At 35.4% G+C, this 25,989-nt stretch overlaps 1 protein-coding gene across 9 annotated transcripts in view; it reads left to right on the forward strand.

Annotated features, from left to right (window-relative positions):
* LOC114650151 (dachshund homolog 1-like) overlaps nucleotides 1–25,989 on the forward strand; it is a 448,999-nt gene that overhangs the window by 379,483 nt on the left and 43,527 nt on the right. For all 9 annotated transcript variants that reach the window (XM_051927162.1, XM_051927161.1, XM_051927163.1 and 6 more), the window contains 3 exons: nucleotides 17,437–17,582; nucleotides 20,520–20,667; nucleotides 22,655–22,798. In XM_051927162.1, coding sequence (XP_051783122.1) covers nucleotides 17,437–17,582; nucleotides 20,520–20,667; nucleotides 22,655–22,798 — 438 coding nt within the window. The remainder of the gene's footprint in view (nucleotides 1–17,436; nucleotides 17,583–20,519; nucleotides 20,668–22,654; nucleotides 22,799–25,989) is intronic.

Here is a 25,989-nt window from a genome sequence, read left to right on the forward strand (position 1 = left end):
TGTGAATACTTTCCGGATGCACTGTACATGTCCCACAGCCTTTCTCACATATGTTGTGTATACATCTCTGGAAAAGGAGTAACTGTGGTTGCTTTGCGTTTCTCTAGGAGGACAGAGTGCAGTCTCTTCCAGAGGAACTTGTGGGGTGTGTCCTCAATGATATATTTCTGTTTGATGCCTGAGGAGGCAGAGAAATACATGCTGTGAGTCACCTGGAGTTCTTAAACTTTCCCCCAGTGGCATTCAATATGTACCCCTGGGATCTGTCTTGAACAAGAGGAGTGAACGCCTTTACCACAAATCATCCTTTTAAAGCCTTAAATGGTATGCAATAACCCAACCCCCAAAACCACAAATATTGCTTTCTTTAGGATAATATTCCCATATGTTTATTATGTGCACAACAGCTTGTCCAGATTCCTGATATTTCACACTTATGAATGTGTGAGAAAATACTAATAATGAAAAGCCTGGAAATGGAAAGTTGTGCTTGAAGAAGAGGTGGCCCATAGATATTCTATTAGAATGTCTGTTTTTTGCAGTGGGAAACAACATGACTTTGCAGTGTTCAGAAAATGTTGTCATTACCAAGAATGCAGAAGCTGAGTGTCTATAGTTTTTTTGACAATTATACCTCTATGGTCCATTTACTGAATATTGGGGGTTTGTAAATGGATGGATAGGGATAACCATAAAAAAAAGAAAGGTGGATAAAAGGGAGTTTATTGCCCATGTTTTTATTAATTAACAATTTTGGTTTCCTCCATTGACACACAGCCTTATTAATAATACCTAGCATGTTTTATTATATATTAGTTTCATGTTTCAGACTCACTTACAGTCTTTGTTCTAACTGGTGACTGACAGTTTGATTAGGACTTCCTAAGAAAGAGAACCATCCACCTCTTTTCTAATGTCCTCAGCAGGACTTTCTGTATCTGTGGAAGAATGTCCCCTCAGGGTGTCAGGACCAGCCACCCATGCTGGTCAATATGTACCAGCTCATAGGACATATATTTGTATCACCAAGCTTTGTATTATTTTATTTTCAGTCCATATTTTCTCCTTAAATTGCCACTTAATCACTTAACTCAAATGCAGAATATCCAGCCGTGTATTTGAATATGGAGCATTGTTACATTTTCAACATTGAGCTGAAATTTTAATTGCCTCTCTACCCCCATTTTTGACTCTCCCATTTAGCACAACAGTGCACAGTGAGGCCAGAGAAAATTAACAGAAAAGGTGATTTATCATTGCTAGTATTCTGTCAGGGAATCCAGCTGTAGTTACAAGAAGTATAAAAAAGCCATTTTAAATGATGGAATTTCATTCAAAATGCGGCACATTTACAGCTTGCCATTTTTATTTGTGGTGCCTATTATCAGGTGAAACAGTTATGTCTGAAATGTGGTTGTGGCACAGGTGACCTGTTAGGATTTGATAAGTATTTTTCAGAAGGGCACCAGGGGCCCTCACATCTGCTGTTGGCAGAAGCAGTGGAAAAAAATAACCTGGAAATGAGGCATTCAGTTCTTCTGGTTCCTCCACTGCAGCATCTGTTGCTGTAATTAAGTGTTGCTCAATAATCATAGACCAATGGTGAGAAATGAACACTGAAAAAACTGGAAACGTAGTGCAGCTGGAAAACATGGGACAAATAAAACAAGATTTGTTGAGATGTGGCTAGGTGTTTTATTTCTAAATTTTCTTTCATGTATAGTGCATTCATTACTTATTTGACATTAAAATATTAAAAATCTCTGCTCAGGGTAAAACTAAAATATTATTCACATATTCCACAGAGACATGCATGTAAGGTTATGCTTAAATTCTAAAATGATCCTAGATAAACTAAAGTTTAGGTTTGTATGTGCGTGAGCCCTGTGATAGACTAGCACTCGCTCCAGGGTTAGCATCTGACTTTGTGCATGATGTAGTCACATCCAAGAATGTTTTGACTATGTTTTTTTATATATAGATATAGTCACACAAGTGTGACCAGGGATCCTCTTCCAGGCTTGATAGAGGTGAGAGGGGATGCTGTCGGTAATGGTATCTTTTCTTTTTCGCACAGCCCAGAAAAGATGCCCAGTGAGGGTGCTTAGTCTTGACCGTGATGTCCTGAATAAGCCCTACCCCTTTTGGTTGGGTTGCTAAAAGACGTCAGCCGTCTAAAGCAGGGATCTATTTGCGACCTGGAGTTAAGAGTAAATGGAGCTCATGAACGAGACTAAGGATTACAGAATCCTCTATAGTGTCACACAGCATAGCTTCACAGCATCGTTTGTGTTGTGTTGTTAGCAGTGTAACACAGCAGTTCTAAGGACCAGGATTCAATTCCCATCTCTTCTACTGTCTCTGTGGAGTTGGTATGTTCTCCCCCATCCTTATAGGTTGTCTTCTTGTATTCCAGCTACCTCCCTAAACCAAAAGGATTAGTTTAATTGTTAAAGCTAAATTAGCAATGTGGCAGTAAGCATGGGTATATTCATGGTCTGTGATGGACTGGTCTTGTTCCTGCCATGTGTCATGGCTCATGCTCAATATTAAAAAAATATATATGACGGGGGACCCAGAAATAAAGAGAATTTTTTTCTGGAGGCTGAAGGCTAGAGGGGCGTTAGTTCCAATGTTTGCCAGCTAAGTGTGTGTACTAGACTGCCCTGTACATCATTTGGCCAAGTGGCGTGCTTGGGGAAAGGTCTGCAAGGTCAATGTAATTTTTTTTCTGGAGCTTCTGTTACCATCTTCGTCGATTTTGTGGCAGACTTGAAAGAATAACGTGTTTGCATCAAGTTCTGATTCCTTTTGGGGAAAACAGCAGCAGAAGCTGTCACAATGCTTCGAGAGGCTTTCAAAGAAGAAGCTTTGAGCCCATCAATGGATTTTACCTTAAAGTGCACCAGCGATTGTGTGATGCAGTGTGGAGAAAACGACCCAAATTGCAGCGATCAGATGAGTGGCTTGACAATGGTCCCAATCTCCCCCCGCCCACCAAGCCCCCCAACCATCCTCCCCCAATGCCCAATAAACCTTGCACCCTGCGATTTTTTCTTATTTCCCAAGAATGAAGAGGGACCTTAAAGAAAAGCATTTTCAGGATGTAGAGGAGGTCAAGAAGGCACTGAAGGCTTTCACTTTGCAAGAGTTTCAAAACAGAACAATGGAAGAAGTGGTGGGACAAGCGTATTGTGTCTCAGGGAGAGTATTTTGAGGGTGATTAAATTTTGGAAATGTTCAGAGAAATATACGATTTAAAAAAAAAATACTCATTATTTTGGTCCCCCAAACCCCCCATAATGTCCCCACCCCCGGAAAATGTATATGTATTTGACCAAGTACCTGACATTACTGGTATAAATAAACGCTGAAAAAAACTTTCTTTTGGAAATTTAATATGACAAAAAGACATACCGTTAGACAATAGCTGTACTCCAGTGAGACAGTGAAATCTACCCTGCACATATTGTACCTGTGGTCTTTGAGATCCTGCTTTGGCCAGTAGAAATCTTTGTATGCACTGATGACAATATCCACCAACAACGTCGGCACAATTGTAGTCCCCATGTTGGCAATTATTGTTGGTTTGCTCCTCAACCCCCCGATCAAAACCTCTCTTCCCGGTATAATGTAATGACTACATTCCAAGTTTAACCAACAGCAATACACATGCAAAATTTTATGAAAATTGGTTGCAGTCATTTTTGCATGACTAGTGAAAAAACAGACATTCAAATGAAAATGGCTTACAATTTTATTTTTATATGACCTAGCCATGTTACCGTCAAAGATGTGCCTTCAATGCATTTCTTCTGTACCCTTGTGTGTCTGACAATCTCTTGACTGGTGCTCCCTCTTTCCCGTTAATCCTCCTTCTCAGACTGTCATTTTGAGGTGCCCTGCCTCTTGTTCATTTTATACTTCCCATCTTTGAAGACATTACTCCCCCATATGTGTCTCCCACTCTTACTTCATCTTTCGACCATATCACTAATGCCAAACTGACCCATCACACCAAAGTCAAACTGACCAATCAGATTGCTCGAAGGGACTGCACACACACAGACCTTAGTGTTTAGTTAAAGTATATAGTAGACTAGCTGTCCCCTACGGCTTTGCCCATGTAGAAGTGAAACAGGATAGCGTGGAGGGCCCTACCCAGCTCCCTACTCCTGACGTCACGCTTCCCCCTCCCCTTGGCCCGCAGCGTCTGTCTCAGATTAGTGCGAATATATCGCTTCTGCAAGCAAACTATGATTCTTAGTGCGATGAGAGAAGTTGCAAAATTAACTGGAATGTTCAAGCAAATTCTAGAATAAAACCCAGTCTAAATCTGTTTAATACTTCACTTGTTCACAAACTAAGCAGATGTAAGATTCACTCTGAGGCTGGCACGTGAGTGAGGAGGGCAGGCCCCCCCCAATCCCCTCGGCCTAATGCATCTCTCTTGGATTCTTGCAAATAAATCGGTACCGCAAGCGAACTATGATACTTAGCGGGATGACAGAGGTCGCAAAATCAACCGGAATGTTCAAGCAAATTGACACAAACCCAATCTAAATCCATTAAGTAGTTCTCTCATGAAAAGTGGATAGACAAACAGACGTTGGATTTTATATATATAGAGATACAGTATATGTGTACAGTATGTTTATATAGCATATTTTTTTAAATTTATTTCAAATTGTAACTACTCTAGTCTTATATCAAAATTCTATATATGTAATGACAGTATTTTTTTATGTTTAAAGAATATCTTTCTGTAATAGTAATGGCTACTTCTTTACAGTATTAATAGAGATTTTTCTTTCTGTTTTTGAACAGCTGTTAATTCTACCAAGTCCAATATAAGCAAAAGTAAAAACACAAAAAGTTCTTTCTTTCAAGCTAGTTTCCGGCAATCAAGGTTTAGACATACTGGGATGATGTTTAAAATTATGTAGTCCAGCTAAGTGTTAAAGCTGTTCAAAGTCAATGCATTTTTACTGAAGACAAATAAAACCCTAAATAATTTTATGTTTCACAAACTGTGCTCATTGGGTTTTTTATTTTATAACAAGATTCTAAAAGAGACATCTAAGCTAATCCAGTAAATGCAATTTAATAATTTCCAGCTTGATTTCTACACGTGTTTGTTCTCCTAGATCAGTGCTCACATTTAGAGACCTTTGTCAGTTTAACAGCACTTTTTGCACATTGAGCTTTTTTCTCCTAAACAAGGCATGGCTGCATCTGCTCTCACCTCAGTAAAAATAGTGCATTGCAGCCTAGCTGTGAGCAAATTCGACAGAAAACACTTTAAAGGTTGGACAGCATGAAAAGGTTAAACTAAGCTTTCCCAGATGCTTTTCTAGCATCCTGGGAATCCTGACGGGCTGAATCAATGTTTTGTGTTTATTAAATCGACAATGCATTTGCATTTGTGAAACAAGTATTATGGCCCTAACAGAGCTAAATTGTCTGTACAGTCTCTTCCCTATATGTTATGAAAAGTAAGGATTTGCAATTTTTTTTTTCTGCTGATTATTAAGTATTGTCAATGTTTACTCTAATACACAGATCAAATCTGCAACTATACTGTAGCTTATAACTCCTGATTTTTTAGCAAACATCCAGCATCACAGTTTTGACAAATTGCCATTACAGATGCTCAGAGAATTAAATAAAGGTTTGTTTTTTTTGTTTTTGTTTTTTTTACTTTTTCCCCTCTTTTCTCTAAATTAAGTCATTTGAAGTTCAAATAGAAAAACAGTGTAATTTATCAATGTCTTGTTTTTTCTGTTCTACAACATTGTTTTTAATAGAGATTTCTTTATTTTATAGAGCAATTTATCATTTCTTTCACTTTTTTACTTTAAATCACAAATGTGTGTATTTTTTGGTTTAACCTGACTCAGCATAGTTAATAATAAATTAAATTAATGTGCACAACGGCTAACTAATATTACTCAAAATAAAATAACACATTGAAAAACCAAGTCTTTTCTTATAAAATGCTATTTGGAAGAGAGCAGGAACAGAGTACATTTAAGAAAATATTTATTACTGTAAAAGAATTAGCTTGTAGTATCAATGATATTTAGGGAAAAAATTATTTAAACTTTATACACAAGCATATGCTGTTTGTTACAATAATGTTAGCTCCATATTTAGTACTGCATTTTTAATTCAAAATCTATTGGGGTATTTTGTTGGTGAAATTTGAGCAAGTTGTATCTCATTTTATTTTGCTTTAAAATATATAGTAAATATTACCTATTACACAGGCATACATTATTGGTGATTTGTTTCTTGGCTATGCTTAATAATTACAGCTTGGACTCATCCTGCATATGCCTGGCACTAACACAGCAGCAAGCTGATAAATTCTGGTCTTTGTAATGAAGTCTGGGGCTAATGTTTTGGCATTACAAATACATTTGTTATACAATATTTTATTTTATGTTGTATATTTTATTGTCACCCCCAAAGAAGCATGTTAAGTTAATGGGAATGGTATACATGTATGAGTGAGCCGAGTGATGAACTAGAATTCCATCCTGGAGTGATTTCTGTTTTTAGCTGTTGAAATTTAACTTGGTTAAGTAGGTTTAATAACAGTAATAGCAATAGTTTTATTGTTCAAACTTAGTAAAAGTATATTCTGTTTAAAAGCAAATTTAAAAAATCATCATATCTTGAGCTTAACAGCAAATTTCTAAATCATCAGATCTTTCATGATCCCACATTATTACAAATATGGATTGGAATCCCATCAGGAGGTCCTTCTTGCATTATCTTTAAAGGTGCTAACATAGCCTTTAGCTCCCATGACAGAGTATTGGACAAACCAGATTGAGAAAATGGATGATTTTTTTTACAGCAGTGAAACTGTTTCACTTTCAGGGTTCATTCGTGCCTTCTGCTCAGTGCCTTGGGAATACATTCTGGCTCCCTGAGACCTTGTAATTGAAAAGCCGCAATCAGCAGATAGAGTGGTTGTATTATGATAAGGATGGACTGGTGTCCCATCCAGGGTGTGTTACTGATTTGTACCCAGTGCCATCTGAGTAGCCTACAGCTTTCCACAATCCTCTAATGGAAAAATCAGGTTCAGATATGGACAAGGAAAGCACTTATTTTTATGTTTCTGATTCATTTTTTATTCTTGTTCTCAAAAAAAGCAGATATATTAGCTAAACAAGTTATTCACAGTCTAAAGGCTTTTATGGTATTTTCATAGCTAAAATTTTCATTCACCATTTGCAATGCCCCATTACACTAAATAACAAATATGTAGTAAGCTTAGATATTAATTATCCTGAGCTAGCTACATTTTAAAATTGGTAATGTTTGCTTAATCTCAATGGACCATTACTGCTAATTCCACCCCCACCCCTTCATCAAATTCAAAATCGCATACCCAACTAGTGGATACCTAATGTTCTACCATTGGTTAGTACATGTTTCCAGGGCATTTGCAGATGCTAGATATAATCTCTAATGTTTTTGCTCAATCTGCTCTGGAGATGGATGAAATAAATAGTTTAAACTAATTAATGTAGGACCAGCTGTTACCAAGACTTGGCAGGCATTTGTGAATATTGATGGGAAAAGAGGGGCTGCTCGACTTGTCTTTTATTTTGTGTAAATATCCTCTTGCTCATTGAAGTAAATACTGAGGAAGAGTGAATTATAGGGATTAACTGAAAGGTGTGCAATTAGACATTTAAAAGTATACATTTTTTTATTTTGTTGTTTTTTTTCTGTTTGAAGAATATAATGTTTTCTTATTACTTTAAGCTAGAGGAAAAATTAAACTAGACCAAGGAAGCATAATGTCATCTTCTTTTGTATAATTGATCAATACACTGGTGCCTTTAAAAAGCATTGTTTATTTGTATAGTGCCTTTCATGTTTAATATCATCCACTAAACACCAACTGCTATGTATATGTGTGTATGTCTATATATATATATATATATATATATATATATCATATATACATATACATATACATATATATATATATATATATATATATATATATATATATATATATATATATATATATATATATATATATATAGTACTATAGTGGATTCTTTGTATCAAACTGGATATAAATATATTACTAATGCAAATGTCTGTTATTGATCATCAATTGTCATGTTATTTTCTTTCAATTTTATTATTTTGCCATTACTATGTAACATCATCAGGGTAGTGTAATTATTTCCAAAGCTATAAAGTGTGCTCATTTTATTGGGTAAAAAATTGAAATATGTTTATTTTCACAGCACAGAGCAACATTTCTGAATGCTCAACAGTAGTTAAAATTGCAGTCAAGTATTTGTACATATTTTGCAGCAAATAAAAAAGATAATGTCTTTGTCTTATTACAGTACATGCTGATAATTAATCCATATGAATCCATCATTTTAAGAACATTTAGTCAAGCAAATTTTATTTTTATAGCATTATAATTTGGAACTATTCAAATGAACATGCTTGCATATGAAACCTGTTTAAAGTAGCGGCATATATTTATTTAGGAAAATTCTACAGTACAGTTTTAGATTTGGGTTTATCTGAGGCAAAAAGGAAAGGGTAAAACATTAGCTTGCATCTACCGTATATTTATTTTTAAAGAAAAGTATGTGCACAAAAACTGACATGTGTTGATTTGAAATTATCAGTTGATAAATGTTAACTGGATGCATTTGCATTTACATCTCACTGTATGCTGTATGAGACCAGTCTATAACCACACTTTTAGTTACAACTGTGGTCTGTTTCATTATTGCATTAGCTGTTAATGTTAGCATATTTGCTGTAGTACTGCGTGGTGACCTCCAGGTGGCTACATCACTTACTGTGTACTTCACCACAAGTGAGTCTATTCTGAAATCTAATCCTGGAGAAGAATTATAGGTCATCCTTATATGAAACTAGTTCAAAGCTGAAAATGATGTGTCAAGAGCTCAATGTTAGAGCAGAAATTATTAAGGCTCTTGCCACAGCCGGGTATTATTTTATTTTCCGTATACTCATGCACAAAATAGCAACCTTTATTACAGGCTGTATAACACCTTTCTATAGTGAACACCTTTCAAGGCATTTTACCAAGCTATACTGCAGGTATTTACTGGATTTTTTACAGTCAGAGCACAGACATGTCAAGTGACTCGTTCGGGATTAAACAGGCAATCTGAGGCAGGGACTGAAGCAAACATCTTTAGTTTAAGGTGCAGTGAATTAGCCACTAGAAAGACATGGAATATTCATAAATCCTTAACATGCAGATGCATATGCCCAGTATACATATGTAAATAAATTAAGCATATTAAATAAAATTAAGACAATCTTTGAGATATTTGCAGCCTTTTCAGCACGCTTGAAGTATTTTCCCTGCTATTTATCTTTGCCGTCACATACTTACAAATACCAATTTTTCTTCCCCTTCTTCTTTGTGAGTGTAACACCTTTAGAATATATCAATTGTGAACTGACATTGAGGGCTATGAAGTGCCCTTTCTTTTATTTAGATCCTAAGCAGCATGTCTATATGACAGCTTTAAGATAATGTCATTGTGCAGACTGTTACCTTGTAAATGTGTATAGAGTTATGATAGCCTGCAGAGCAGATGGCAAGTGCAGCCCTTAAAGATTTGATGGATGGGATATGATGTCATCACGAATTTGACAAGGACCAATGGGTTCACAGAGGGATTGGACCTTTGAGGTTGAGCCCAGGCTGCTTTGAATTCTAAATCTTGAACTTGGATGACATCTGCTAAATGGAGAATGTGTGCAATTTGTATTTCTTTATGATATTGTTTAACCCTTCACCGAGCTTTACAAAGGCATAATGGGATTTGGTCTCTGCGGACCAAGAGATGTTATTAAAAAGTCAGGCCCTGTAACCTTGGGTGGGATAACAGTAAGCAGTGGGCACTTAGGCTGCCAGGGGATTATAAGAACCAGATGCAACTTGTTTAATATCCTTAGAAGCAACATTTTGTAGACCAGCCCTCAAATCTCAGCACTGTAGGCTACAAGCCTCTGATGAGACTAGAACTAAAGCACTGTAGCTTATCTTTTCCAAGCGCAGCAGGTAGTTCTTTCAGGTAAGAAAATGAGACTTAATTCTTATCTCATTTTTACTCAGAGCCTGTGTACATCTCAAGACATTTTGATCTAAAAATGCTGTGTTTGTTTGATCATTTTTACATAACATTATTACTGTGCAAAATCTGGCTTTGGCATCTGTTGTTCTATTCCTGTTCAATATGCCTAATGAGAGAAAACATTGAAAACAAGGATTGTTTGCAAATAACCACTTAAGTAGCTAATTAATAATAAACAAACAGTAAAATTAAAGATTCATTCATCTATTAACCAATTTACCTATCCCATTATAGTGATGGGGTCACAAAATATAACACAAATAACACAATAACACAAAATATAGAAACTAGGTTTCAAGGACAGTTTCCATTCTGAAGACAGAGAGGGACTATATAAAGTAAATGTGTGCCAAATAACTTTAAAATGTAGGGATTTAAATATACAGTGGCTTCACAGCTCCAGGAGACTTTTAGAACCCCCTGTGTTTGTTGAGTTTGCACATTTTCCCTATGTGTTTATGTAACTGGCATCACGTACACAGGCTTAGAGAGACTAGCTGCTGTGTAAGAAAAGTGCCATCATAACTAAGTGGTCAAATCTGAGATATCCTTTAGCACAGAAGTAGAGATGCAGGCTTGTGCTCCCAATAACCTGTGTTTACCTCCTACTGCTGCTGTCTCAAGGCAGATGACACTCGAGAAAGTGGGAGCATCATTGAGCAATTTCTTACTGTTTACAAATGTGAGCTAGTCTCGAACCACTCAGTGAAGGTGAAAATGTAACTGCACTGACAGGCTGAGGAGAAAACCACTGCATAGGAAAGCTGCATCTGGCAGTTTGGAGAACCAGACCTGCAACTGACTAACAGAGATCTTGTTTAGCTGAGTGGCAGAAATGGTGGCTATGATTTCAGTTACCCAGGTTTACATCTCACGTCTGTTTTCTCAGGGAGGGCGGCTAGGGAGAGACAGCAAGTGCATCACACTGAGTGAATTCTGATATTTCTGCCATATCATAATAAAAACGTTAGGTTAATTCTCATATGAGGGAGTGAATGTGAGTGTGTTCCAAGGTGTGCTGCTGCCCCATTAATTGTTGGTTCTTGCCTTTTTGCTTAATTTTGTTAGTTTGAACTTGGGCTCCACATGAAACTGCAGCTGGATTGGATTTAGTAAATGGATGAAATATTGTTATATACTAATATTAGTCAGTACAGTGTAGTGAAGACAATGTGGTGTTTGTTTTAAGATGAAACATCTATATAGCACTGAAGTATTGTGTAATATGTAATTCCATAATTTATGGTGCTAGAAGAATAAAAAAATGATGATACTTTGATTATTATATGATACTTAATTATGATACTTTTGTTATAGATGTAAACAAAAGTATACATAATGTATATACTGTATATAAAACATATATCAGAAAACCCTGCCCGTGTGTTTTAAATAAAAAGAGTGTCTGTTTCATTAAATGGTTATAGTAATACCTTAGATTCATTGTTTAGGAAGCCTTCAGAGCATGTTTAACAAAAGTGCCCGGCAGTATATTTTTGATTCTTCCATCAGGTGCAGCTTGTAAGCATGTTCTCATAGATTAGCCATCAATCAACCATGTAACGAATAAGAGGTTTTGAGAAATCATCACCAGCATTCACCTCTCCTAATAAAAAGAATATTGAGTCCATTTCACAGCTCATGTCAGAACTGCCTTAGCTGTATTGATTTTGTAGCCGACTCTTTTCCAGGGATCAAATATAGCTGCCCAAACCTGCTCACCCTTGTCTCAAGAGGGAAGATGAAATATTAATACATGGTTTCTGTGCCATATGGTCGCTGTTGAAGATCGAGAGCCCTGGCTAGGCAGGGCCTGCCATATGGGTCTGGTAGAAAAGAAAGGTAGATCTCACATTGATAAGTGAACATGACATATGGACTGGGTGGAGCAAGGCAGAGCTCTAAACTCATCATCTGATGGAGTCTTGCACTAAGAATGTGCCTAAATATGTCGGCTAAGTGTTGCATTCAATTGAAATAGTAAAATAGAAAGGCTAGCATGTTTCGATCTAATAAGACATTGGGAGGCAGTGACAAGAGCTACACAAAACATCAATACACTGAGTTTACTTTGAGATGAGGTTGAGAGACCATCAATCATTTGTCACTGACGTTTTCACATTTCTTACAACATCTGGTGTATTATGGCACAGCCCAACAGCAGCTAGCAGTTCAGTATGTAAATTTTAAATACACATACTAATGATAATGTGCCATTCACCTTGATGTTTCAGTATACGTATAAAAAATCCTGAGGCTTTACATGCCAGAGCCGCGCTGCCTAAAATGTGTTCAGCAATTTTTTTTTCTTTTAACTCAAAGAATAATGAAGCATGCCCATTTTTTGGAAGCTGAAAGCCTTTTTTTAATTAATGAGTGTTAAAGAAAAGTGGTTTGTTGGCATCTCGTGGCATATAGCTTTACATAGTATCATAAAACCAGTTATGTCTGAGCAACACAGGAAACTCTGATTTTTACTTTCCACTTTATTGTTTAAATATTATTCCAGTAATGAAAAATCATATAGCTACACAGGAGCTACTGGATTCATTATCTTCACAAGATGCTGTCAATCAGAATATTAAAAAAACAATATTACGAAACACACAGAAAAACAAAATCCAGATGAGTAAACAACCACAAGTTTTTTTTTATATGGTACATTTTGTAATAACTTAATTCTGTATTTTTTATTTATTTTTTTTTATTGATTTTATTTAAAGCAAGTAACATCCCATACAATCAAATCAAAGTTTAACAGAACACAATTCAACCCCACCCAAGAGAAAGAGAGGAGCAATCTCTAATTCTTATCAGTAATCAGATACATTCATTGAAATGTATACTGTATTTAAAGAATTACTGCATAGGATGCTTAAACTCAACCCCACAGCAAAGAACGCTTAAGCTCCACCCCAGTATAACATACCGTAACGAGCCACTGCTTGAATTTGAACCTGTGCCCTAATGTTTCTAGTTCAATTCTTCAACCACTAGACTTAATTGTCTGCTTGTCAAACAATGGGTCCTCCATAAAGCCCATCTATCTATTGAATTGTAGGCCTGCTCATTCCATTTTGATCTTTCTTATAAGTTACATTGCCTCATGTACATTTTGTATTAAAGAAAGCACAGTAAAAGGAGAATTTGATTTTTAAGCAAAAACACTAATGATGAGGCACCACTACAAATTGTAACTTTTTTCCCATTGATGACGCAAGGTTATGCGGACCCTGACCCAGTTATATCACTCTGATTCATGTAAAAAAAAAGAAGTAAATATTAAACCTTCTTATGTAGTCATCGAACAGCTGTATTCATCACAGAGGCAAATGGCTATGTCTGTATGTGGGGATGTGTTTATTGAAAAGCGAATTTGGGAATAATAATGCAGTACACACATTACCAATCTGAATCACCTTAGCAATGACTAATCTTGTGTTTCCTCAGCTGAACTACTTGTTAAATGTATGAATATTGCATGAGAGCATTAGAAATTCAAGGCAAGGGAAGGCCAGTTGACCCAGGTTGGCTCTCACCAGTATTGTCCTTTTTATGTTTCAGTCCGCTAGGTGTGGTACTAAAATATTACCATGAAAGAAATTAAACAAACTTCTACATCTTGTGAAACTGATTTATTGTGGCCACTGTTATCATTGATTTTATAAATCATTAAAAGAAGAACATGATTATAATTGTGTTTATCAGCTATGGATTAAAAATATATTGGTGAAAGCAAGATCACAGAAAACTTTACAAATGTGAAGAGGTTACTAACTCCACCAAACTCATTTATTTAGCTATAATCTGGGTCTAATCCAGATGCTGTATAACCAGGTAAACAAAGTGTACTTTTTGGAGCACTTTAGTGCCGGCTGGAAAAACACCTTTCTACATTAGAGTATGAGATGAAACAAATCTAATCGAACACAATCCATACAAAATCTCTGAAACATTTAACTTGAATTTCAGTTAAAATATCCAATGAGTTTTAATACTCAGTTTTACCCCAAAATCCTAAAAAAAAAAAGTAGGTCGGGTTAATTAGTGATTTTAAACATTAAATCCTATGTCAATTAGTATGTCCTGTGATAGACTGTTACCCATTTTGTGACCACATCAAAAATAATTAAAGCAAGAAATATATACTGTATATATTAAAAATAAACTCAAACATGCCGCCCAAGTCCTGGACACTACCTTCAGGGGGAGTAGCAATTCCAAACCACTATAACACCACACCCTAATAACAGAGCCACTCTTTCACACATTTGCGCAAGTAAAGGATTACCAGGGCAACAGCAGAATCCTAGTCACTTGATGCTCCATTAATTCATGATATTAGATACCTATAGTTGGATCAATTTGTAGAAAAGAGGACAGCCAGTTTCTTAAAGTAATTAGTGTCAGATGAGTTTTTCATTTGGAAGCAAGGAGCAATTTAGCAGCTAACGTGTCCAATTAGATGAATCCATGTTGGTGTACAGAGAGAGCCCAATTCTAAACTGGATTCAGCGTCTTGTTCCCAGTGTTACAGTTCCACATCTAGTAGACACTTGCATCATACCTGTCAGAGATTAGCAGAGAATTTCAACCTTAGTCTCTTGTAATTTCAAATAAATCTAGGGAGCAAAAACTGGACCTTTGTCAGATAAGAAGAAGGAGTCTGGGAGCAAGATTAACCTTGATCTTGGTGATTGCCACCCTTTTAAAGTTGGTTCCTACAGCAAGGTTTATGCAACCTGGAACCCTGAATTAAATGCATTTTAAAATAAATGGATGGATGTTGTTTTGAACAAGTAAATTCTGTATAATGGAGATGATTATTATGTGCAACATTTCCTGGATTGGTTTCTGTTCAGTACTTGATGCTACAAGAACAAACTGCCACTCCTCTGACATGTAATAATTGACTTATCAGTTTCAAGTAGTGAATGGATGACTGAATAAGTTTGAGGTTGTAGTACACTGATAAAACCAGTGTCAGTCAGTGTTGATAACTGACCATCTTATATCATCTTCTGCTTTTCATATATTTTGCCTGTAGGCAACTTCACTTGCCAATCATACAGGTGTTAAACTCTTATTAACAGACAAAATTCTGTAAAATGAAAATCATTGTTTTTGGCACCCTGCTAAGAACTGGTTCCTACTTTTTGTCCCATTTTTTTGGCATAAACGTCTGTAGTGTTTTAAATGAATGAAGTGAAATAATTATTAATTTCAGCATAATATTATATCATTAGAAAATAATCAATATATTAATAACTTTTTAAAATATGCAGAAAAATGTGTCAGAATCAGTTAAAAAATCAATTTAACATCCTATACAAAACTGTTATTCTTCTGGCCAGTCATCTCCACTGCCATTAGGTTCATGATGGGATTTTTTTCTTCTTTTAATATTTGTTTAATATATCGCTATCATTCTTGGAACAAGAATGTCAATGTCAAAGCTTGATTAGCCTGGAATGATATAATATATCCAGTGTGACACAATTATGTACAGTTTAATAGTGTTATCAGCGTCCTAATTTATGTTCAGTTAATTAAAGAGTGACCTTTTTATTTTATTTTTTAAATATTAATGTAATTAGGCATTACAGGCTGTCAAAAGGTCTAAAGTTCTCAGACTATATAAAATATAGTACACTTCTGTTAAACATAATCTTATCTATCTATCTATCTATCTATCTATCTATCTATCTATCTATCTATCTATCTATCTATCTATCTATCTATCTATCTATCTATCTATCTATCTATCTCTGTATGTTTATTTGCATACATTGGTGCCCTTTATACCAGAAAATTTTAATTAGTTTATTCTTAATTCTTTTCATTTTTAAACATAAGTATATGTTGTAGTGCCCAAGGTTCATTGACATGGCATTTTGGGACACAAAATTCAGAATTCCGCAATTGAGCAGGAGTGCCCGACTAAGTTATTTCTGAATGCACAGAAGAAGGTTTCCTTTAATTGACGTTGTTTAATGGTTAATTGGCATAATTGTTCTATTTTTCTTTCATTTTTGTTTTGTTAATTCTGCTAGCTAAGGAGTGGCATGGGCTGATTAGTGGTAACAGGTGCAGCTGGCAGGCTGCCTGTTTACTGGAGCACCTGCTTGTGTCTTGGGTTCAGTGCCTTGGAGAGATGGAAGAATAAAGGATAGGTGTGGGTTCTGGAAGTAGAAGCATTGGCAGCTGCAGCAGTGTAATACCATGATATATGCCAAAAGAGCTCTTTCTTGTCAATCCCAAGAATAGCATGTACTTGAATATAGGTTTAAGGAATTACTAACCAGTAAAGCCATTGCTTTTGGTAATTTATTTTTCAGTATTTTCATTTATTTTAATGTTTTTGACACCAATTTCAAATATTTATATGTATTGTTCACATCAAATGTGAATGATCCGGCTCGTACTATTTAGAGTGCACTAATGTATTATCACACTTCAGGCAGAATATAGTAACAGCACTGCTCTATATGACATACATAACTTTTTTTTTTTTTTTGACTACTTAGCAGGTTGACTTGATGCTTTAGTACTATGCATTCACAATGCTTTGTACAGATCTGTCTTTTTATTTAGCATTTACTCTAATGGCTATCACTGTGGCAAAGTACTTAGTGCTGCTACCTCACAGTTCCTGGGTCCTGGTTTGGAACGCCAGCCCAGTTACTATGTGTGTTTTATGGTGTTTTCTTCCAGTGTTTGCATGAATGAGGGATGCCCTATCCAAGCCTGTTTCCAGCCTGGATAGGCTGCAGCCCTCATGACCCTGAGTTGGGTTACGTTTGATAATCGATGGATCAATGATAATACTAATGTACCCTTCCTTTAAGGGTTCCTGCTTTAATCTTTACAGGGGTTCCTTCAAAGTGAGTGTCATGTTATTCCAAACTCTCATTTGTCACTCTTAAACAGTTACCTCCATCTTTCATCTTTTTGCCTTAGAGATTCTAAACATGCAAGCTGGAGACTTTCAAAATTATTTTTTCACTCCATGAAACATTTTGAGGATCTGTGGTTATGGTTCTTAATTGAGACTTATTTCCATTGTATTAATCATGTCACAGTCACACTTTTGCAATCTTCATTGTTTGTCCAATCAAGTGTAAAATTGACTGTTTGAACAATTGCTGCACACTTGTGCTATAATGAATGTCATCCTAGCAGTAACCACTGCTGGTCAAGTCATGCTTACTAAGCTAATTTGAAATTCAAGATATATTTTTTGTGTCTTTTTCATTTAATACAGATGAAACTCCACTTTGCACTCCAACAGCAAGAGACAACTTTGAAAAACTTTCTCTTGCGGGTCATCCTTTGCCTCCTGGATTCCCATCACCATTTCTCTTTCCTGATGGCTTGTCTTCTATAGAAACCCTTCTCACCAACATACAGGTATGTTTATTAAGGAATAGAGCATACACAATTATCTTGTGTAATTTTCCCTGGGTGACACTTTTGCCATAACAGTTACGTCTTTAATGACAGGGAAGTTTCTTTGCCGAATTGATATCGTAACATATCTTTGAGCTGTGCACATTTCTGAAATTCTGTATGTTTCTGTCATTATTTTAGCAATGTGGAAAGTCGTGCCATTTGTGATCTTTCACGTTGCACATTCACAGTACTTTAACCACTTTTAGATTAACTTTCCATTTTTGAACCAACAGAAAGCTGGAAAATCTGGCCACTTTGTTACAGTAATACAGTATGTTTAATTCAGAATAAAACTGGTGAACCTATAGGAAAATGCGCATGATAATACTTTTGAAGTATGAATTTGTTATATTCTGAAACTGCATTTACAGTGAGAACTTTAATTCTGCCAAAGCTAATGTGTATTTCTGTGATGAGCGTTAAAGACCAACACATTTATCAAGGTCTGTTTTTATAAGCAGAAAAATAATTTTCTTTATGAAAAGTTATTTAAATAGAGTTATTTAAATATTACTTCATCACTAAAGGACAGACATTTCCATAGTGATATAAAATATCTACAAAAATTCATTGCCTAATTTAGTCTATGCTAGGATCCCACAGATCTTTAACAGCTAAAGACTGTAATGTTTTAGCAGGTAATAAGCAAAAAACTAAAGCATTCAAATATCCGCTCTCCAGTTCTCACCCATAATGTGTTGCTATCAAATTAATTATTATGCATCACAACCTTCATGTGTGAATTATTTTTAATCTTGCACAATATCTAAGCAAAAGCAAATAGCTGTCAGTTGGGTTTAAAAAACACACTCTCACTCTCCTCAGTTCCCTCTATGGTTATGATGCAGTGTTTGATGTCGGAGCAGGTCATTTATTAAGTGAGATGAAAGGAATTTTATTATGCAAAATGAGTCATGTTGAAAAAAATAAACACATAAATGAAAAAGCAGGTCCCTGCAAATACAATAGGGAGTGTAAGCCCATAAGTAAAGCGAGGTAATAAACAAGAAAAGCAAAGGCAACCTGTGTCTGCTCCGGGAGCATTTAGAGAGAGGGTCTGTATGCAGTCAGGAAAATGGAAATGACTTCTGGATCAGTGTTGGTTTGTAGAAGGTAGGTTGACTCGTAAAGGACAGCAACAGTAGAAAAAATGGTAGTTTCATAGTAATTCATAATTTTATACTATAATTCAAAAATAAGGTTTTGTTTAAAAATATACAGTATATGGTTAAGGAAGAATATAGCAGTAAAAATTACAAAATTGACACTTAGTATCACTTTATCAAACATACTGTAAATGAAAAATAAATTAGCCTGCATGTTCCATTTTCAATGTGCATGCTAAATGAGGCATTCACACCTCTACCGTAAAAGGCATACTGCAATACAGTGAGAGCACTGATAGCCTGAACTGCTCTGGTGCTGAATATTTAGTTCATCTGAGTCAGAACTCTTTCAGACTACTCTTTGTTTGTGCAACTTTGAGTATCCACGCCTGACATGTGTGACTCAGGGGTCCGAGTACCCAGCAGGGAAGTCACTCCCTTGTCTTTAAACAGGCAGTTTGGCACTTTAAGCGAAAGGTTGCCTTTTGAATTCATGCCTTTGATTCACTGTATGATCCTGAGCAAATCACTTAACTTGCCTTTTAAATGCTTCAACTGTAAAAAATGAAATAAAATACCAGTACAGTATACTAAACTTATCATTTTCCTTAACTAAAGGTGTCATCAAAATACAGAAAAATAATAAATAAATATGATTCTATGTTGGCAGATGCCTTTACCCAAGGTGACTTAAAAGATTAAGATCCATTATCGTTTTATTACATGTATATTGCTACAAGTAATGAACAACCAAGTTAAGAAATATGCCCAGCATCACACAGTGAGTCAGGTAGGGATTGAACTTTGCAGTCATATGATTTAAAAGTAATTTTCCAAACTACAGTGTGCCACTATAGATAATGTATTAAATCATTTTAGACAAATAATTTATTTCTCTTCTTCCCCATTGTCAGTCTTTTATTTAACAGTTTTGAACCGTAATACTATCACAAAAGGTCCATATGTTGCTAGTTACTAAAACTGTTCCATATAAAAATGTAATATTTTGCCCCTCTAGAATTTTATTACTGGTATATTCCAGCTTGACATTTACTCAAAAATGACACATTCAAAGAATCAGCTGGTACTGCTGAAGTAGTTATTAATGCCTTCCTGATGTCTGTTTTGTCTTCTCCTACTATGTGAACTGATGTCCAGATATCCAAAAGTATATACAGTGTACATGCATACATGATATTGCTCTTAGTTAAAAATTTAAAAAAAAGATTTTGGTGGGTTTTTTTTAAGATATATTTAACCTGTTATTTAAGTGTATATAAATTGGTCATAAATTAGCATGGACACTGAAAGAACTGTATAGTTTATTATTTAGAAATGTTATACTCTGTTAATAATAAACTGCATATAACAGTCTGTTGAAATAGCAGTATCAGCTACATCACATGCTAAACACTTCATGCCAGTACAGACTAGCTTAGACCATTCCAGCCATTTTATAATACAATATTTCTCTTACTAGAATTTCTGTTTGAGGAGCTCCTCCTTGTTTTATTTGTATTCACTCAGGTAATGTTGTGCCTTCACAACTAGTTTAGCCTTGCAGTATGTGATAGTGTTAGGCACAATGAAAAATGTTAATCCTTTTTTCAATTTCCAAAGCCATAAAATAGTCTATAATAAGCAATTGCAATCTTAATTTAAAAATAGGCTTTAAAAGAAGTTAAAATTGGGTGCCATTCTACTAGTCAGCTTATCTCAACAGAATGTTGTATTATTTTTTTTTGTTTTTACACCAAATGCTTTGTTAAAAATGTAAACATGTATACAGGGACTGTTAAAGGTTGCCATCGATAATGCCAGAGCCCAAGAGAAGCAAGTCCAACTGGAAAAGACAGAACTGAAAATGGAGCTATTCAGAGAACGGGAGCTCAGAGAAACCCTGGAAAAGCAACTGGCAGTGGAGCAGAAAAACAGAGGTACTTCAAAGCCAATTGTGAAATTGTTAAAACACTTTAATTTGCAAATAACTCGTACAGCTACATTGTGCCATTAAAAGCAGTCATCCAAAGGACACTGTTCCATAAAACTCTAGCACTTGTTCATTGAGCGTGTGAGATGAAGTAAAGATTTAGCAAGACCTGAATAGGCGATATAAGCAGACAGAAAATAAAAATGCAAGAAAGTTCAGAATATTATAAGCATGATCTTATTTTGTTTTTAAATGTTTCATTTTTTGCAGCTTCATATAAATAGTGGCATAATTTACAATTTCATGTGAGTGTGAGGAGAATAGAAGTGCAAAAAATAGATGAATAATATAACATAATGAAATCAAAGGTACTATCTGTATGGAATTTGCAAGACTTTCACTATGTTTGTGTGGGTTTACCTTCCACATTCCCAAGATGTGCATGTTTGGCAAATTGGTCCCATGGGTGTGTACATGAGTGGACCTTGTGATGAACTTTTGATCCATGAAAGGTTGGTTTCTGTCTTAATCCAGATACTGCTATGTCAGGCCCTGGCCACCATAACCCTAAATTGGATTAAACATATTTGAGAGTTGATATTTTACATTTATGACCTGATACAGTAGGTTAATGGCCCTTTCTGTATGTAGTTGCATGCTCATCTCCTGACCCACACAACAAAAGGATGTGGTGTTTAGAGTTGTTGCCTCACAGCTCAAGATCCCCATCTTAAATTATAGGCACTCTATGAGATTCTATGTGACCGTGCATGTTAGGTTAATCACCTAGTCTGATCTGGGCCATTGTGGATATATATGTACAGTAAGTGTACCATGTGATGGACTGAATTTTGATCTGCGGTTTATTTTTGCCTTGTCCCTATGGTGCTTCATCTTGCCATAACATTCTGTAGGCTAAGCAAATTGTGGGTGGATGGATAAACATATTGTAACTGCATAATCTGTGCCTTGTTTTGATTTGCTGACATATAATTAGTTGAGGGCCATTTAGTTGTTCTCATTTAACTTCTAAGAGAGGACTTTATCCTCCAAGGTAGATCATGTTCTCCAGAATACTTTTCTGGCCAATATACCAGTTAGCAAAAAAAATCATCTTCTGCTATTTCTGGGTCCTTGATTGTTAACACTTTAAAGGAAGGTGCGCAAGGAGATTCACACATGTGCCATAACTAGAGCATAATTAATTGACATCAGGAAACCCCAGCCTTTGTTTTTTCCTTAGACCTTAAGCTTTTCTTGAACCTTTAACTAATTCTCTACTTTTTTGAGTGTCATTATCAGTACAAAATATATACCAAATAATGCTTCAGAGAATAACACAGTTTGAAATTGAATGCATAAATCCTGGAAGGTTACCTTCACCACAGAGATCTGAAATTAATTTGTAGGTCACCAAATAAAAGTGAAAGATCACATTACAGAAAGTATTTGAATGAATTGCTTTACAGACCTCATCACAGAGATCACCCCCAATAACACAGGTAGAACATAGAAAGTATATGTAGATGGAAGTCTAGCTGCGAAGGAATTTTGAGTGTAAGTACTGTGAAGCAGTAACGCTACCTGCTTGCTCTCTTGCTACCCATTATGTATATTAATTTATATTAATTATGTTTTTCTTAAAACATATGCACCTTTTTATTCCATTATAAAATTGTGTGTTTTTTTGGTGACAGTATATTCCTTCATGGTTTTATGTATCTTCTTTTTTTTTTTTAAAGTGTGTGCCTTTTGAGTTTTACCTTAGCAATAAAAAACGCAGTAGAAAACCTTCACTCTACTTTTTTAATTGTTTAGATTTATTAAATAATATAATAACTAAATTCTTGCTGTTTAAGCAGTGGAACGTTTGTATTGTTCTTTTGAGCCTGAACAGAGTGCAGTGGGATTGAGTAATAACACTTAATGTGTACATGTGAGCAGGAAGGAAGTGCTATTTAATTATTTTACCTGCCCGCTTCTGTTTTTCCCAGCAATAATTCAGAAGCGGTTAAAGAAGGAGAAAAAGGCAAAACGGAAATTACAGGAAGCACTTGAATATGAAACAAAAAGGAGGGAACAAGCAGAACAGACACTGAAGCAGACATCCTCAACAGACAGCCTCCGGGCACTCAATGGTATGTTGTATTTTTTCCTCACGTTATGAATATTCTAAGTGTAATCCAGATGTGATATAGACAAACCTTTTTCCAGGCTTCTCCTGTCAATCAAACAGCACATTTTAGTAAAAATATAATGTATGTTTTAGATTTTTATTTTTAGGTATCAAGGTACATTTATTGATTATTTATTTTTCCTCAAACTCTTTGTAACTGTTAAACAATTCCATGGGAAAATTAAAAACATCCAAATCCCTGAGTCTTGTACGTGGTTTGCTGTGTAAACACTGACACTTTAAAATAATCAGACCATTTTTGGGAATTTATGCTATGATTTCCAGTGAGTTTTATACACCCTGAGGAAGACATCAGCTAGAAAGTGAGCAAAACTCTAGTAAGTTTGTAGTGTTTTAGGCAGTGAAGCCAAGAATTTATGAGAAGTTAACAATGACTTATATGGGGTGCATAACCAGGGAAGACTAAATTGGATTGGGTCACGTAACAATTAGTGATGGTTCGTGGATTGCCCATTTATTTTCTTCAAACTGGATGTCTGCAGTTGAAGATAAATGTTTCCATAATCTTGAATAATGAGTCCCTTGTTCATCTTCTCTTCGTCTTTTCTTTTCATCTACTTTATTTATTAAGGAGGTCATTCAGGTGTTCTGCCCTTATTTTCCGATGTACAGATTGCAGCTCCATTCAGACGCTGCTACAAAAATGAACTCATTTTTCTGCTCTTGAGCATTCATTTGTGTCCCCGGGTCACAAAATATTTTAGTAGCAGAAGGTGAGAAAAGCAGTTTTGATGATAGAAGTGCTGCATTTGATAAATGACAAGATTTATAATATTGTCTGTATATTGCCTGAGATGTACTTTACCTGTAATTTGGAATTTACTGGAAAGTATTAGTATGATCTGAAATATTGTTTTTGATGCCTATTGATTTTATTCACTTTACAAATGCATGGAAAAAGATATATATATATATTTCTTTTCTTTATATAAAAGCGTGATTGCATATTAGAAAGGGGTCTTTATCATACCCTGCTATAAACTGACATTCCTGTGCTGAAGACCATAGCATCATCTCAAAATGCACACATGATGCTTTTAAATTTGTATAGACATAGTTTAGTACTCTTAATTCTGGAGTGCGTAATCCTAGAAGACAGAACTGGATTGGCTCACGTAATAATTAGTGATGATTATAGTGATGTGTATAAACCCAAAGCTTGCTGTTGCCTGTTACATTCATTTTACAATAATTACAATAATCTTCTGCAAGTGTCATGGTGGGAGTCTTCTGCATCTTCACTATGTTCACCATTGGTGGCTAACAGATCACTGCATTCTGTTTAACATTGTATTTCTACTGCTCACTCACTTTGTATTTTTTGCTACAACTAATTTTGAATGATATTACTTTTATACATTACATTTCAATAAATTAATTAATTCAGTTAGTCAGACATGCCATACTATATCTTTTTCAAGGAAATAAGGTATCCCCTGCGCTACAACTCTTTATCTTGAGAGCTACAGTATATATCCAATCTGTCACATAATACCAATATTTTTATTACAATCAAAGTCATATTAAATCCCAATTAATAAATAAAGATTTTATAATGATAACTTAAAAATCTAAATTATGGTGGTGTAAATTAATTTAATATAAGCTAAAAGCACATTAAATTAGTTGGTCCAGTTGGAGAACGTTTAATATATAAGGTTAAATACAACTTAGCACAGCCAGTGTCTAATAAAGTCTGCTGGTTTAGCTCAGGTATGCTTCATTTTCTGCTGTTTTTTTTGCCGTGGGACCAGTGAGTAAGGCAGAGGTCTGTCTGTTGAGATAAAAAAGAGAAGAGCTGGGGTCAATTCAATAAAGCAGGGGTTCTCAGACTCAGTGGCTACAGTTTTTTGTTCCAATCAGTTTAAAAATCAGTGGTTTATTTTACCTCACATTGATTTAATTTAATTATCTGGTCTTTTTTCTCTTCTCTTATTTTGCTTTCAGCAGTGTGATTTTTACATTTACAGCACAAGACATTTAGAGATATTTATATTTCTGCTATAACTTTAAATAATTAACTGTGTTTTGTTGACAAGATTTTACCTTGTTTGTGTAGTTTGCTGTCTTAATTGTATCCTTACAACAACTAACATTGAGCAGAGCACGTAAATGCTGAAAGTTTGCAAGTACACCAGCATCAGGCCCATTATTGTGCTTGATGGTAAATAATGCATTAAATAACCAGAACTCCAGGAAAACAGAATGAAAATCATGATTATGATGAAAATGTTAAACACCAAGTTTAAATAAATAAATAAACAAATAAATAAATAAATACTGCAGTGGGCTAGCGCCCTGCCCGGGGTTTGTTTCCTGCCTTGCACCCTGTGTTGGCTGGGATTGGCTCCAGCAGACCCCCGTGACCCTGTAGTTAGGATTTAGCGGGTTGTATAATGGATGGATGAATGGATAAATACCTGCACCCACATAGGGTCAACAGGACTTAGTTTGGGAACCACTACACTAAAGTCAAGAAATTGGTAAACAGAACCAAAGGAGAATACAAGCTTGAAGCTGTATCCAAATAGAGTTAAAAACAACAGTTAGCACAAGGTATTTCTTTTGTGTACAAAATTGAACAAGAATAGAACACACTGCCTAGATTTAAATAAGATGGCCTTCATGATGTTATGTGCACACATGAACTAAATCTACTAAACAAGCCATGCTCCATAAGGATGTACAACATCACAGTGACTACAATCCAAAATTGTAGAATGGCAGCATCATTATCACACCACATGCAATTGGCAAAAAATAAAAATGCAATTAAAGTACTAAAATGCTGTGATTTCAATTTAAATCATCACACTTCTCACTCCACTCAGAACACTTATTCAATAACTGAAATGGTAATCTAAATTATCAATCCATCTATTTAATCCAATTTTAGGATTATGGCGAGCCAGAGCGAAACTCAGAGCCATCAGGAATATAGCAGAACCCAAACCTGGATAGGACGGCACTCGTGCACCTACCCAAATTCACACATATGGTGCTTTTTAAGACGTGGGAAGTAAAACACACAACTTGGAAAAATATAATTGCAAACATAGAGAGAATTTTCAGGCTTCATACAGACATGCTGGCATCTTCAAGCAGAACGCTGGAGCTTTGAAGCAAATATAA

Source organism: Erpetoichthys calabaricus, chromosome 4 (genome assembly GCF_900747795.2).
Source record: "Erpetoichthys calabaricus chromosome 4, fErpCal1.3, whole genome shotgun sequence".
Lineage (NCBI taxonomy): Eukaryota > Metazoa > Chordata > Cladistia > Polypteriformes > Polypteridae > Erpetoichthys > Erpetoichthys calabaricus.